The following is a 15,683-nucleotide window of genomic DNA, read 5'->3' as shown; positions in this document are numbered from 1 at the left end:
GATTCCATGAGAAGGTATACAAGGCACCTTCCTGCCCCAGGGTCGGGTGTTTGAGTGGACACGCAAAGAATGCTAATTGTCTGCTTGACTGTTAAATTACGTGATGCATATAAATATAATACACTAGTGTATAATATACTGTGTTACTAATCTTACCTTCATTCCCCTCCTTTACCCACCCTACCCCCAACTTAAAAGCTCAGCATGGCCTGGATCCCCATCACATCTCAGTGCTGTTTACCGAACAAGACACTGTTCCAGGGTAGCAGGTATCATCAACACCTGAGCCTACAGCATAGCCTGCTTTTTTTTCTTAGTTCTTATGATCAAGTAACTTGCAACATGGGTAGATAAAATGGATCCCTAAAGACTCTGAGTCTCTCAAGGACATCCCCAAACTTCTAGCCCTCATTACATGCACAACAAATATGTGAAGAATAAATGAAAGCACTAGAGGGGGCTATAAGCTAAGGGGTTAGTAAAGACTCTCCATAGCCCAGCTTCCTCTCTAAGACGCTGGCAAGAGGCTATGGTGGCCGAGTAAGTCACCTAACAGATTTGTTAGTGTAGACAGTCCTCAAACTAAGCAGCGAGGTCTTTGTGACACAGCTTAAGGGAGTGTGCCTAGGTATGTAGGTTATTTGGAATACAATACAACAGGTTAAAGTAGGAGAATGAAAGGTGGGGCAAGATTATTTTCGAATATTAGAAGAATTAAAGAGGTAAGAGCCTAAGGGATACCTTTGTGGTTGTAAGATAAAGAGAAGCTAGGGAAGGATCTAAATGTAAAGAAACTTACTGCACAGCATTCTCTGCCAAGATTTTTCTAAAAGTTGCACACAAAATAAATTGCTTAACAGAATGTCTTAAAAAGTGGCACACAGGCAAGTTCTTCAGAACAGTATGACAGATTATGAGAACAAGATCAGGGGGTGGGAGTGGGAACAGAGAAAATGGACCAAAGAAAGGTTTTACTTCTTATACACAGGTTAAAGATGACTGTTCTAATATCAAAATAGTAAGGGGAAAAAAACTTGTTACCCTAACATTTCTTGTCTGTACTTAGTCAAGAAAGTCCAACACTGAAAACAAACAACAACAAAAAAATCATAATTCCGATTTCTTTCAGCTCAGATCCCATCTAGTATATCAAAAAGTCCCAAGGTAGAACCAACAAGGACAAGTCCAATTCCCAGCCAATGCCTGATAGGACGCTTGTGCTTAAAGGATCACACAAAAGCCATCACCAACAAAAACCGCCAATAAATAATCCCACTTCTACACCAGCTCCTGGCTGTGTACCTCTGATGCTCATGAGTTCAGAAAGAACAATTATTTCTGTTAGTTCTTTGAATGCGGTTTGGGGAAGTAGAATAAAGTAACGGTAATAAAACGAACAGCCGGGAGGAGGAAAGCCAGCATGGAAAACAACAGCTGAAAAGGTTCACACATGCACACGTGTGTGCAAATAAGGATCATCCTATTTCATATATCAAAACTGAGACACTTTTATAGAATATTGGCTACAAAAAACTAATAAGGATGAACTGCAACACTTTAAAAGGAACAGATATCAGCAGAATCCTTAAACTTGTATTCTATGAGGTAAGTTTATAAATTACATATTACATAGGAAAAACTTCCTGAATTGATAATATTATAGTTGAAAATTTTAAATTCTCTTCATCAGTTTACCACCTTCCAAAAAAAGAATCTTTTGGCTGACAGTTTTCTGTTTCAACTTCTATCCAGGGTTTTGTGTTTTCATACAGGAGAAAACTGATGAGAGTGAGCGTGAGTTTGTATAAAAACTGGTACATTCTTAGATGCTAAGATGCAAAAATTAAAATGTGATGTTTAATACATTACTGCAGATCATATGATTGGGAATAGGCTCTTACCTTCTCTCTCAGAACTTGAAACAAGTATAGCAAAAATATCAGACAAATAAGCAGTGGTTCTCAAATAGTCTTAACGTGTGAATATTCACAGGTTCATGAAATATAATAAAAATAGAAAAATAATTTTATATTAATTTTATTTAACTTTAATGAATTTTCCCCAACTCTAATATTAAAAACATTAAAAGAACTTAAATTTTAATGGCAAAAGTTACTATTTTCCTTATCTATTAAAAATTTTTGTTTTATTTTTACATATCTAGCATTTACAACTAAAGTACATTTTTATAAGAACTGGCATCTTGATGTATATAGGTCTGAAAGGATACTTCATCTTTGATTTTTAATTTGAATTAATAAGACCATGATAGATTTTTTTAAATTTTACTTTTAAACCATTTTAGTGTGCTATTATATCTGTTCTAGTACTCTGAGTCACTTTGGTTTTAAAAACCACCTATTTATTTATGGTATCATGTCAAGAATTTCTTAATGTTAAAAAATACTGTATGTATGTGACGACATAACAAACCAGAACAGTTCCTAGATCGGGGAGGGTTCGGATTAGTGTTTACTAAGAGGGCAAGAAGAACTGAACTTTGTACTTCAAAAGGAGATTTTGGTTTTATGAGGTGCTGGTCATATAAGTTGTTTATTTTTATTTCATCAAAGCCTGGCAGGTGTTTGCATTCCAATTTACCTTACAGAGAAGCTCCTTTTCTAAAATTTAGTTTTTAAAATGGGTGATGAATTAATTCCATAGGAAATGACATTTATAAACATTAGTTTTCCTTTGAGATAAAATAATATAAGCCAAACATTCCGAAGTTAAGGGTGATGCATAATATTACAACTTGTTGTATGTTGCATTTGTAAAGGTTCCCTAAAGTATTAAAATTCAGGCAATTTGTGTAAGCTGCAAAAGCAGAAACTGATGTTTGATTAGTAGTATGCTGTGTTAGAATTCTTTTTTGAGGTGTATGTTATACACATAGCAAACTATTATTCAGACTTCGTCATCCTGTATTTTTTATTTTTTATTTTTTATTTTTTTTTGTGGTATGCAGGCCTCTCACTGTTGTGGTCTCTCCCATTGCGGAGCACAGGCTCCGGACGCACAGGCTCAGTGGCCATGGCTCACGGGCCCAGCCTGCGGCACGCAGGATCCTCCCAGACCGGGGCATGAACCCGTGTGCCCTGCATCGGCAGGGGGACTCTCAACCACTGCGCCACCAGGGAAGCCCATCCTGTATTTTTTAAATAGGAGATGCAGCATCCCAAGTCATTTTTAGTTCAGTTAGCCTACAAAGACTTCATCTCTCTCCCCAAATTCTCTCTTCTAAGCCTTCTTTGTCATCTATGTTCAGTTAAGGTGGAAATGTTTACAGACTTTAGTTTGTAAACTAAAAGTGAACTTAGTTTCCACTGTGCCCTTACATCCACCATTGGCAGTAGCCAAAGCTAGCTTTATAGTCTAACAGGAGAGACCATGTTCTGCCATGATGAACCATGGCGCTGCTAGTGGAGTTTTTTTCCCCTTTTGATGGTTTTACTTAAGCTACTAAATGGATATACACAAGCAGTTGAGCTTACACTAAAACTATGAAATGGTATTTCCCGTCTATGTCTGTGCCTCTTCCAACTTGGATGTGTGTTTTCTTTTAATCATTTTTCACTTCCTTGTCAATCTCTTATAGTGTTCTAATGATGAGAGGGATTCAAATAAAACAACTAAATACCTTTGAATATCCCTTCCCCTCTCACATACTGAAGGCTGTGGAGGAACTAGACCATTTCCTGTTTTCCTGTTGCCAAGACATGCTTAGACACCAGAGTTTTCTTTACTCGGCGGCATGCTATTCCCTACCTCACCCACACCACCTAATTTAAGAGGGTCCCGACCTCAATCTCTACTGAGAAGTAAAGGTAAACTCTCCTCCCTCCAGGTTTCTTGAGCAGTTTTTTGGCACTTCACCAGTAGCCCTCATTTTTCCATGTGCTGTTGTAAACTTCTTAAGGACAGGGATGATGTCTTGGTGATTTTTGTGCTTCCACCTCAACCCTGGCAGCTAGCCCACTGTCTGGAACAAATCAGGTGTTTAATGTCTGTCAAACTAAATGGAATAAAGGGTTTCTACTAGCAACAGCATTTCTCATGCCTCAGTTGTGTAAGCTGGTTGTTTGTTTGGTTTCCTCTGCAAATATGTATGTTTATCACCCACCCAATAATTTAAATTATTTTTTAAAGTTTTGTTTTCTTTCCTTCAGATACTACCCTATGGCCAATTAGCTCTAGAAAATGTAGTTGCCGCCAATGAAATGATTATCCCAAACTCTGCCCCTGGTTATACTTCGCCAAACTGAAATTTGAGTTTTCTCAATAAATTGGTCATGTCTGAAAAAAAATATAAATTGTAAACATTAAGATAAAAATATTATCCAAAATTCAGGTCAATATTTTCTTTAAAAGTTAAACATAAATTTATCATATAGCTCAGCAATTTCACCCATATATTTCTACTCAAGAGGAATGAAAATATAGGTACAAAGATGTATATGCAAATATTCATAGCAGTGTTATTCATAATAGCCAAAAATTGGAAATAATCCAAATGTCCATCAACTGATGAACAGATAAGTAAAACATGATATATCCATACAACAGAATATTATTTAGCAAGAAAGAGAAATGAAGCGCAGATATATGGCTATAACATGGAAGAACTTCGAAAACATTATGCCTGGTGAAAGAAGCCACATACCAAAGATCACATATTATAATGTTGAGACAAGTAAAATCTATAGAAACAGAAAGCAAATTAATGTTTGCCTGGGACTGAAAGTGAGAAAGGAGAGTGATTACAAATGGGCAAGAGGGGGGGCTTCCCCGGTGGCGCAGTGGTTAAGAGTCCGCCTGCCAATGCAGGGGACACAGGTTCAAGTCCTGGTCCGGGAAGATCCCACATGCCGCAGAGCAACTAAGCCCGTGCGCCACAACTACTGAGCCTGTGCACCACAACTACTGATCCTGTGCGCCACAACTAATAAAGCCCATCTGCCTAGAGCCCGTGCTCCGCAACAAGAGAAGCCACCACAATGAGAAGGCTGTGCACTGCAATGAAGAGTAGCCCCCGCTCGCCGCAACTAGAGAAAGCCCATGCGCAGCAACGAAGACCCAATGCAGCCAAAAATTTAAACGTAAATAAATAAATAAATAAATAAATTTATTTTTTTTTAATGGGCAAGAGGGATCTTTTTGGAGTGTCAGAAATGTTCAAAAGTTGTATTATGGTGATGGTCACATGACTCAATAAATATACTAAAAATCACTTGATTGTACACTTAAAACAATCTCTTGGTATTTTTTTTTTTTTTTTTTTTTTTTTTTTTGTGGTATGTGGGCCTCTCACTGTTGTGGCCTTTCCCGTTGCGGAGCACAGGCTCCGGATGCGCAGGCTCAGCGGCCATAGCTCACGGGCCCAGCCGCTCCGCGGCACGTGGGATCCTCCCAGACCGGGGTACGAACCCGCGTCCCCTGCATCGGCAGGCGGACTCTCAACCTCTGCGCCACCAGGGAAGCCCAATCTCTTGGTATTTTATGGTATGTCAATTACATCTCAGTAGAGCTGTTTAAAAATAATCTAGTAAGGTACACAATATAATATGAACAGATCTTAAGTGTACAACTCAGTGAATTTTAACATATGTATACACCCATGTAACTAGTACCCAGATCAAGATACAAAACTTTTTTAGCAGGCCAGAGTTTCCTTGTACCCTTTCCTAATCATAATGCACCATCTTCCTCCACAAGAGTGGTTACCATTAACTTGTTCTATATCATCTTGATTCCTTTTGTCTATAGTGAAACTACAATGTTTCTTTTGCTCAACATAATGTCTATAATATTCATCAAGGTTGAAGCTGATAGCAGTAGCTCATTCTTTTTTATTGTTGTGGAGTATTCCATTGTATGAATATTCCACAATTTGTTTGTAAATTCTTCTGTTAAAGAACATTTAGGTTGTTTCCAGTTTGGGGCTATTATGAGTAAAGCTGCAATGAACATTATTTTAGATGTCTGTTGGCAGACGTATGCACTCCTTTTTCTTGGGTACCTAGCTAAGAGTAGAAATGCTGATTCATGAAGAAAGCAAATGTTTAACTTGGGTAAATACTGCCATAAGATTTCCAAACTGTTTAAACAAATTTCCACTCCTACTAACAATGTCTAAAAGTCCCAGCTGTCCCACCTCCTCACCAACAGTTGGTATTGTCAATCTTTCTAATTTTAGCCATTCTGCTAAAATTACATTGTGTACATAGTGTGTAGGAGTATCCTGGCATGGCTCTAATTTGCATTTCCTGGATTAAGAATGAAATTGAGCATATTTGCATATACTTCCTGACCATCTGGTTATCTTCTCTGATGAAGTGCCTGTTCAAGGTTTTTGTCCATTTTTTTTTTTTTTTTTTTTTTTTTTTTTTTTTTTTTTTTGCGGTTAGGCGGGCCTCTCACTGTTGTGGCCTCTCCCCTTGCGGAGCACAGGCTCCGGAGCACAGGCTCAGTGGCCATGGCTCACGGGCCCAGCCGCTCCGCGGCATGTGGGATCCTCCCAGACCGGGGCACGAACCCGTGTCCCCTGCATCGGCAGGCGGACTCTCAACCACTGCGCCACCAGGGAAGCCCTTTTTGTCCATTTTTTAACAGGTTGTCTGTCTTTTTTCTTATTGCTTTATAGAAGTTCTTTATTCTAAACACAAATCTTTTGTCAGACATATGTACTACAAATATTGTTCCCCAATCTGTGGCTTGCATTTTCTCTCTCTTAATGGTGCCTTTGATATACAAAAGTCCATAATTTTAATGAAGTCCAATTTATCATTATTTTCTTTCATAGTCTGTATTTTTTATGTTCTGTTTAAGAAATCGTTTGTGTATGCCAAGGTCATGAAGCTATTCTCCTATGTTTTCTCCTAGAAACTTTATTGTACTACCTTTCCCAATTGAGTGTTTGATCACTAATCAAATTAATTTTTGTATATGGAGTCACAGTTCATTTATTTCCCATAAAGATATCCACTTGATACAGTACTGTTTATTGATAAAACTATCTTTTCCCACAGGATTGCAGTAGCATTGTGACCATAAATCAGGTGATTATATCATACATGAGTCTGTTTCTGGACTCTATTGTGTTCTATTGTCCCATTTTTTCCTTGGCAAATGCTACTGACTTAATTACTGAACCTTGATAGTAATCTTGAGCTAGGGAAGATTTTAATGCACAATTTGTTGTAGAACTTTGTGAGCTGTTCTTGTAAGAGAGACAAATGCCAAAAATTAACTATTTCAAGTCCTACATGTCATCAAATACCCATTTTGACGCAGATCATTTTCTTTAATCAGCAAAATGAAAACCTGAATATTTTTCACCACAAAAGGCTTATAAAATTTACAGGATCTCTTTGTGCTAACTGCAGGTAGCTGTTGAAACCCAGAATAAAAATGGCTTACCTGAGTAAGATAAATAGTGTCTTTGAACTTGCGTAATTGATCTGCACTTTGGGGGAGTTTGAAGTGAAGCTCAGCCTGGTGAAGCATTTTATAGTTTCCATCTGTGAAATGTTGTCTATGATGTGCAAATTTGCTTTCATAAGACCAGTCCTCTTTAGATGAAACCTTTCAAGTAAAGAATAAGAGGTTCAAATTGGGAAGTTAGGAGTGAAACTACTTTTCTCCATACCCCTGACAAACTTGAAAAGTACTACACACTGGAAAAGAGCTCAAGGTTTGTTGTGACTCTAACTTCACACATGTTTTTGCCATCATACGTGTTATTAGTGAAAGACTAGCCTTATTCAAACCTAGAAAGTTACATTTTGGTATTGCCATCAAAAGTCTTGTCTCATCAAAACATTTTTCTTGTTTTTTTAAATATTTGTTATGTGCATTTTAAAAGGTCATTTTATCTAATTAAATAAACTGTCAAAACTGAATAATGAACTGAAATCAACATTCTTTTAAAACTGTCAATTCTTTAACAGTAATAAAATATCACTAGTAAAATGGTAAATGCTTAGCACTTGCTCATTTGCTTCTCAGTGATTACTAAATATATTTGATATATACACGTTTAATTTTGATATAGTTGAAGATACAAACCAAACAAGATATTTCTTTCCCCTAATAATAAATCTTTTTTTTAACTAACAGAATCTTTATTTTCCTTTGAGAAGCTATCATCAGGTCAAGTAAAAAATAAAAACAAAAAACAAAAATAAAAATAAATAAATAAATAAAAACAAATACCACACAGGTTAGGTTAGTAGTGTCCCTTCTACAGGAGAAAAAAAAAAAAAAGCAATAATTCTGGCTTCTAGGCCCTATGATTTAATGAACTGTTAGCATTTGACAAAGATATAAGACAAGTGCTGTCTACATCGGAAAATATCAGAGTTTTAAGCCAAGTTACACAGAGACTTTGAAAAAACATATTCCACTCCACCCTCAAAAAACCCTGAAAATTAGAAAGCTTAGTAATCCCTGTTCATAAAATATGACTTAGAATTCTCAGTAATCATGCAATACACAGACCAATCACCTTAAAAGGAAAAAGTTATTCTTTAGGAATTCATTTATACCAAAATATAAGCAACATACATTAGCCATATTTAATGTGGTAGTTTTTCCAAATCGTATTTATTTTTTGAAAATGTTACCACCAGACAGTTTAGAGAACCAATTACTTCTATTATTTATTTGAAACAGAGGTATAGTATTTACAGTCATCTTGTACACATTTGAGATGCGCAAACCTTTACCAATAGTCTTCCCTTCTTTCTACGCTTCTTCCTTTTCAAAATCTGAAACACATCTCCTGGCCCCTCAGCCCTCTGGCTGCTAATAGTTTCAATGTATCCCATAATCATAAACCTGATCTGTTATGTGGGAAGCTTTCTACCTTCTGATAGCTATGGTTTGAAATTCTTGTAAATTTCAGCTATAACAATGTTACCAGAAGGAATTAGAAAGTGTCAGATAAGGCTCTAATTGCTTTAAGAATATTAACTCATTTAATCATCATAACAACCCCATGAGTGGGTACTATTATCACCCTATTTTACAGATGAGAAAACCAGGCACAGAAAGGTTAAGTAATTTGCCCAAGATCCAAAGCTAATTAGTGCAGTCTAGCTTGTATAACTAGCATTGCCTATATTAATAGTAACAATAGCTTACATTTTATGGGCTCATCACTATGTGTCAAGAACTGTGCTAAATGTTTCAACGTATTAATTAACTTAATGTTTACACACCATCACATGCACACATGCATACCTGCATGTGCACACACGTACACAAACACTCCTTGAAGTATCTACTACTATTAACCCCAATTTACAGATGAGAACACTGAAATTCAAAAAGAATGAATAATCTTTTCAAGGCAGTATAGCTAGTGTGTGGAAGTTCTAGTATTCAAATTCTGATCTGTTCATTCCAAAACCCAATCTTTCTATTGCTCTATATTGATGATCACCTGTTGAAAATATGATTATTTTACGAAGAAGTAATGTACCCCAACCAGAGAAAGACATTTTAATATATTTGTTGAATGCATGAAAAAAAAAAAGCTCTAAATTAGAATGAAGATTTTACATAACGGTTTTCTTTTCCCAACACCTACTCAAATTCTCAACTAAGCAATGTAGTTCGAAAAGAGGCAACAATCAAATCAAGGGTTCATAATAAACAGGACTTATCTTTCCCTATTTTAAAATATAGTGTTTAGTATCTTTGAATGTCATCAGGCATTTCACAAAAACATGGGAATTCCATTATTTTCGAGAGGTGAATAGAAATGCTTATAGATTTTTTAAAAAGGTTTAGCAATTCCTAACACTCAACTTCCTGAAATGTAGTGAAAAGAAAACAGATCAATTCTGGAGTCAGACAATAAGCCTGAATACAGATATGTTACTTACAATCTAGGGACATTGACTGAACTCTCACTACACAGTGCCTTGATTTCCCTCTGGGCCTCAGGGCTGGATTATTGTTAAATGATGTACCTGGTACAGAATATCTGCTCAGTAAATATTTTTGCTTCTTTCATTCCTTCTTTTCCATCCTCAGCACTTGTTCCTACCTGAGTCAGGATACTGAACTGCATCTTCTTTCACTTTGAAACAACAGTGTTCCCAAAAGATTGGGCCCACAATATGGGAGTAATAATAAAACAAGGGGTAGAACTAAGGTTATGGCATTATTTATTAAAGTTAAAAATACAATATAACTTCAATGTAGAAGTATAGTTGTGTTCAGGTGGTGAGATTGAGGAAGATTTTTAAATTCTCTTAAATCATTTTTTGTGGTTACTTCACACAAGTAATGCAGAAGGGGGAAAACTACATGATTATTTCAATAGATGAAGAAAAAGCATTTGACAAATCTAACACCCTTTTATGATACAAGCAGGCAACAAACTAGGAATAAAAGGGCATCTATGAAAATCCTACAGTTAATATCATACTAAATGATAAAAAGGCTTTTTCCCTAAAAAAAGGAATCTCCCTGAGAAAAGGAGTGAGAAAAGGTTATCTGTTCTCACCACTTCTATACTGTACTGGAGGTTCTAACCAGGGCAATTAGGCAAGAAAAGTAAACAAAAGGCATCTAGATTGGAAAGGAAAAAGTAAAGTTACCTCTATCTGCAGATGACATGCTCTTATACATAAAGAATTCACACACACATACCCCAAAAAACAAAAAACCATTAGAGCCAATATATGAGTTCTACAAGGTTGCAGAATATAAGTTCAATATACAAAAATCAATTGAATATTTAGACACTAGCAATAAACAATCTGAAAATAAAATTAAGAAAACAATTCCATTTACAATAGCACCAAAAAATACTTAGGAATAAATTTAACCGAAGAAGTACATGACTTATACACTGAAAACTACAAAATAGTACGGAAAGAAATTAAAGATGACATCACATGTTCATGAATCAGAAGACTTAATATTGTTAAGATGGCAATTCTTTGCAAACTGGTCTACAGATTCAACACAATCCCCATCAAAATCCCAGCTGACTTTTTTACAGAACCTAACAAGGTGATCCTAAAATTCATATGGAAATGCAAGGCACCCAAAACAGTCAAAACAATCTTGAAAAGAAGAACAAGGTTGGAGAACTGACACTGCCAGCTTTCAAAACTTACTACAACAGTATAATAATGATGACAGTGGATACTAGTATAAAATAGACATACGCAATGGAACAGAATTGAGAATCCAGAAATAAACATTAACATTTATGGCCAATTGATTTTTGACAAAAGGGTCAAGAGAATTCAATTAGGGAAAGAAAAATGTTTTCAAAAACGGTGTTGGGACAATTGGTTGTCCAAAACTGGACATCTATCTCACATCATACAAAATAATTAACTCAAAATAGACCATGTAAGAGCTAAAACTAAAAGACAGCACAGGAGTAAACTTTTGTGATCTTAAGTTAGGCAATGCCTTCTTAGATACAACACCAAAGCACAAGCAATGAAAGAGGAGATTGATAAGTAGAACTTCAAAATTTTAAATTTTGTGCTTTTGGGACTTCCCTGGTGGCACAGCAGTTAAGACTCCACGCTCGCAATGCAGGGGGCCCAGGTTTGATTCCCTGGTCAGGCAACTAGATCCCACATGCATGCCGCAACTAAGAGTTTCCATGCCACAAATAAGGAGCCCACGTGCCACACTAAGGAGTCCGCCTGCCTCAACTAAGGAGCCCACATGCCGCAATTAAGACCCGCCGCAACCAAATAAATAAATAAATAAATATTTTTAAATAAATAAAGAAAGAAAATTTTGTGCTTTAAATGACACTATCGAGGTAAGTAAAAAGACAACACACTAATAGGGAGAAAATGTTTGCAAATCATATAGCTATTAAAAAATTACCATCTATATCATGGACATATAGATGGTATGTTTTTTGTAAGCTCTTACAATAAACTCTTACAACCCAATAATAAAAAGACAATCCAATTAAAAAGTAGGCAAAGGATTTTTGCCTACTTTTTATTTCTCCAGATATTTCTCCAAGGAAGATATATAAAGAGCCAACAAGCACATAAAAAGATGTTCAACATGATAGGCCATCAAATAAATACAAATTTCCTGTAAATGTAAATTTCCAGGGAAATGTAAAAAAAAAACAAAAATGGGGAATAACAAGTGTTGACGAGGATGTGGAGAAATTGAAACCCTCGTGCATTGCTGGTGGGAATGTAAAATGGTGCAGCCACTATGGAAAACAGTTTGGCAATTCCTTGGAATATTAAACATAGAGTTACCATACAACCCAGCAATTCCACTCCTAGGTATATACTTAATAGAATGGAAAACATATGTTCACACAAAAACATGTACACAAATGTTAACAGCAGCATTATTCATAATAGCCAAAAATGGGGAATAACACAAATGTATATTAACTGAAGAACACATACACAAAATGTGCTTTATCCATTCAATGGAATATTGTTCAGCAATATAAAAGAAAGACATACTAATTCATGATACAACATGGATGACCTTTGAGAACTTTATGCTGGGTGAAAGAAGCCAGTCTCAAAAGATCACATATGTTATGATCCCAATTATAAGAAAGGTACAGAACAGGCAAAAATACAGACACACAGAGCAGATTAGTGGTGCCTAGATCTGGGATGGGAGGGACAGAGAGAGTGAGGAGTGACTCCTAATACAGAGGGTACAGAGTTTCTTTGAGGTGATGTAAATATTCTAAAATTAGATCATGGTGATGGCTGCACAACTCTGTGAATATACTGAAAACCATTAAACTGTACACATTAAATGAGTACATTGTATGGCCAGTGAGTTATGTCTCAATAAAGCTGTTAAAAAAAAGAACACAAGTCTGAAACAGAATCCATCTACAAAACGGAATCTTTAGGAATAGAGAAGGTGAAGTGTCATACTGAAAATCAAACACACCAACACGAAGAAAATGGAAGAGGAGGAGGAAGAAGAGGGGAGAAAATAAAAGGAATGATATGACATGATAACATCAGACAAAGGTTTATTTATCACATTCATTTCTCTTATTGTAGCAAACTATCCAGTTCTGAATATCTGTAAGTAATAAAACAGCTGCAGGACACATAGAAAGTAGTAAGTGAGAGTAATTTTCACATGTGATAATAACTCAGCCTTCAGTAATCACTGGCTTCCATTTAATTTTTGAATACTCTTGAAGGAACATAATTAAAAGCAATATAGAAAAGTTATAATCCCCAGAATGATGACTACAAGAGTTTTAGTCCCCCAAAGGTTAAGGATAAAAAGTTCTTTTCTATTATCTTCTTCCTACAATTCCATTTAAATAAGAAGTAGATTTCATTTGACTTTCTGAACCACTGTTAAGGAAGTGACATACACCCATGGCCTACCATTCTGAATCACTGGGAAATCAAAGATGGCTTACCTTTTCTAATGTACTGAAGGAAGGCCAGGACTGATATCCATATTCAGATACAAATCGAGCTTTGGGGAAAATTTTCCAATTCCAGCAATCACCAACATAGTCATAAAAATGTACGTCACCATAATCCGGGTCATATGGGTTTTCAGAGAGCCAGCCTTCTGCAGTGGATTTAGCCCCATTTGTAGGACTGGATGTGATAAAAGGACGTGTCTGGTCTCCCTGAGTTCAGAAATAAAATGGTTTAAAAGATAATCTTTTCACCCAGTAAAGTACAGATCACTTACTTCTTTAAAAGTACTATCAAGTCCCAGAAATGCCAAGTAGCTGATAGAAAAATAACAGAGCCACTTACCTTCTTCTGCATTTGACAACCACCAGCACCTTTCTGCTCTTTGCCAATCCTTCATATCCTTTCCTAATGAACTGTAGCTTATTCCTCACAGCAGCTGTTCCTAATTTTTTTCAATCATGTCTTACCTATACTTGACCTTCTACCATCATGGGTAGTATACAGTCTGGTGCTGAATTTCTCAACCTTGGCACTAGTGACATTTGGGGCCTGATAACTTTTGGTTTTGTGTGTGTATGCTGGGAGTGGGGGAGGTCCTATACATTCTAAGATATTGAGCAGCATACCTGGCTTCTACCTACTAGATGGCAGTAATACCTACCCACCTCCCATGCCACCCACGAAAAAATGTCTATAGACATTGCCAAATGTCCCCTTGTACCTTGGGAACAAAATCACTTCCACCTGAGAAACAAAGGTCTAATGGTTTAGAATGGGCTATTGAGTCAGAGGAACATGAGTTTGAATCTCAAATTAGAACCTTATTGTTTTGGGACAGGTCTAAGCCTCAGTAGTCTTATCTGTAAAATGGAGATAATAATGGTACCTCCTTCATTGGGCTATTGTAAATGGTTAAAAAAAAAATGTGTGGAAGAGATGGCTAAGTGTCCATCAAAATTCATGTTCCCATTTCTGTCCCTAGAAAGTGGCTTGCTAACTATTTGCATCTCTGTGCAGCCACATTCTCACCCTCTTCCCCAGTTTGCACGCAAAGGCCTAAGAGGTGGTGGGGCTGGAAGATGGAAGGAGCCTGGGTCTCTAAAAGGAGGAGAGCTGCCTGCCCATCAGGAGCAGCCATTGTATAGTGTTACTGAGTAAGAAAGAAACTTTTATTATGTAAACCACTGAAACTCTGTGGTTTCTTTGTTACAGTAGCCAATATATAATTACTTAATCTAGTGTCTAGCACACAGGGAGAACTCAAAATGTTTTAATTATTATTATCTCAATTAATGAACTTACTTCCTATTTCAGTGAGAAGAATCATTCATTTAGCAAGTATCTGTCAAGTGTTTATGGTGGGTCAGGTTTTTCAGCACTGCTGAGAGAGAGAGAGACAGAATCTATGGCGTCATCCAGTATTAACGCATCAAATCTCTTTTGAGCATTTACTATGCACCAGGCATACAGTTTCTTCTATACACTGGAGGTTCAGCAGGGAACAAGACAGACATGCCAACTGACCTCTTAAAAGAGTAGACTGAAATCTAGTGGTGGAACCAGATGCTGAGCAAGTAATTATAAGTGTGATGAATGTTTTAAAGGATAAGTACAGGGCTCTTTGGAAATACAAAACATGTAGAAGGCCAGTAAGGCCTCTCTGAGAAATAGATTTTCAGAAAATAATTTTCTCAGCTCTTCCCCATTAGGTCTCACTTTTTCTTGGTATAACCACCCATTTTTTTCTCTTCTCATTCCTTTTCTGTCACAGGGGGAAAAAAACCTTATTCTTTTCCTTCGCCAGAGTCTCTGTCTGTCCTCTGGTCAACCTTTGATTTCATTTTGGAATTAAAGCCAATAAATTAGCCTCCACTCTTTTAGAAATCTCTCCACTGTCCTTTTCCCTTAGCTTAAGGGCTCCCCGCATCCTAATTTTTAAAAAGTCCCTCGATCCCTTGTAGCCCATCAGATTTCTTTACCACCCATTCCCTCCTCAGCCCCTGACACTCAATTCCTGATCATTCCACTCCACTAAAATTGTTTTTGGTTTTGGTTTTTCGTAAACTACCCATGGACTTCTACTTCCCAAATAAAGCAAGAATCCCCACACTCTTCCCTCTCTGGTGAGCAATAAATGACCTGTTTACCACCCACAATTTCTGAAGTTCTCCCCACCCCTGACTGCTTGTTCCCTACTCTTTCACATTCCGGTTTCTCCAAACCTTTCTGATAATTCCTTCTCCAGCTCCCCTC

At 36.7% G+C, this 15,683-nt stretch overlaps 1 protein-coding gene across 1 annotated transcript in view; it reads right to left on the bottom strand.

Annotated features, from left to right (window-relative positions):
* The window catches only part of MANBA (mannosidase beta), a gene marked incomplete at both ends in the record, with an annotated part of 144,998 nt that overhangs the window by 25,368 nt on the left and 103,947 nt on the right, over window positions 1–15,683 (bottom strand). The window contains 2 exons of the mRNA XM_079719116.1: window positions 7,420–7,584; window positions 13,421–13,639. Coding sequence (XP_079575242.1) covers window positions 7,420–7,584; window positions 13,421–13,639 — 384 coding nt within the window. The remainder of the gene's footprint in view (window positions 1–7,419; window positions 7,585–13,420; window positions 13,640–15,683) is intronic.

This window comes from Hyperoodon ampullatus (assembly GCF_949752795.1).
Source record: "Hyperoodon ampullatus genome assembly, chromosome: 1".
Lineage (NCBI taxonomy): Eukaryota > Metazoa > Chordata > Mammalia > Artiodactyla > Ziphiidae > Hyperoodon > Hyperoodon ampullatus.
This window is presented reverse-complemented; position numbering and strand designations above follow the sequence as displayed.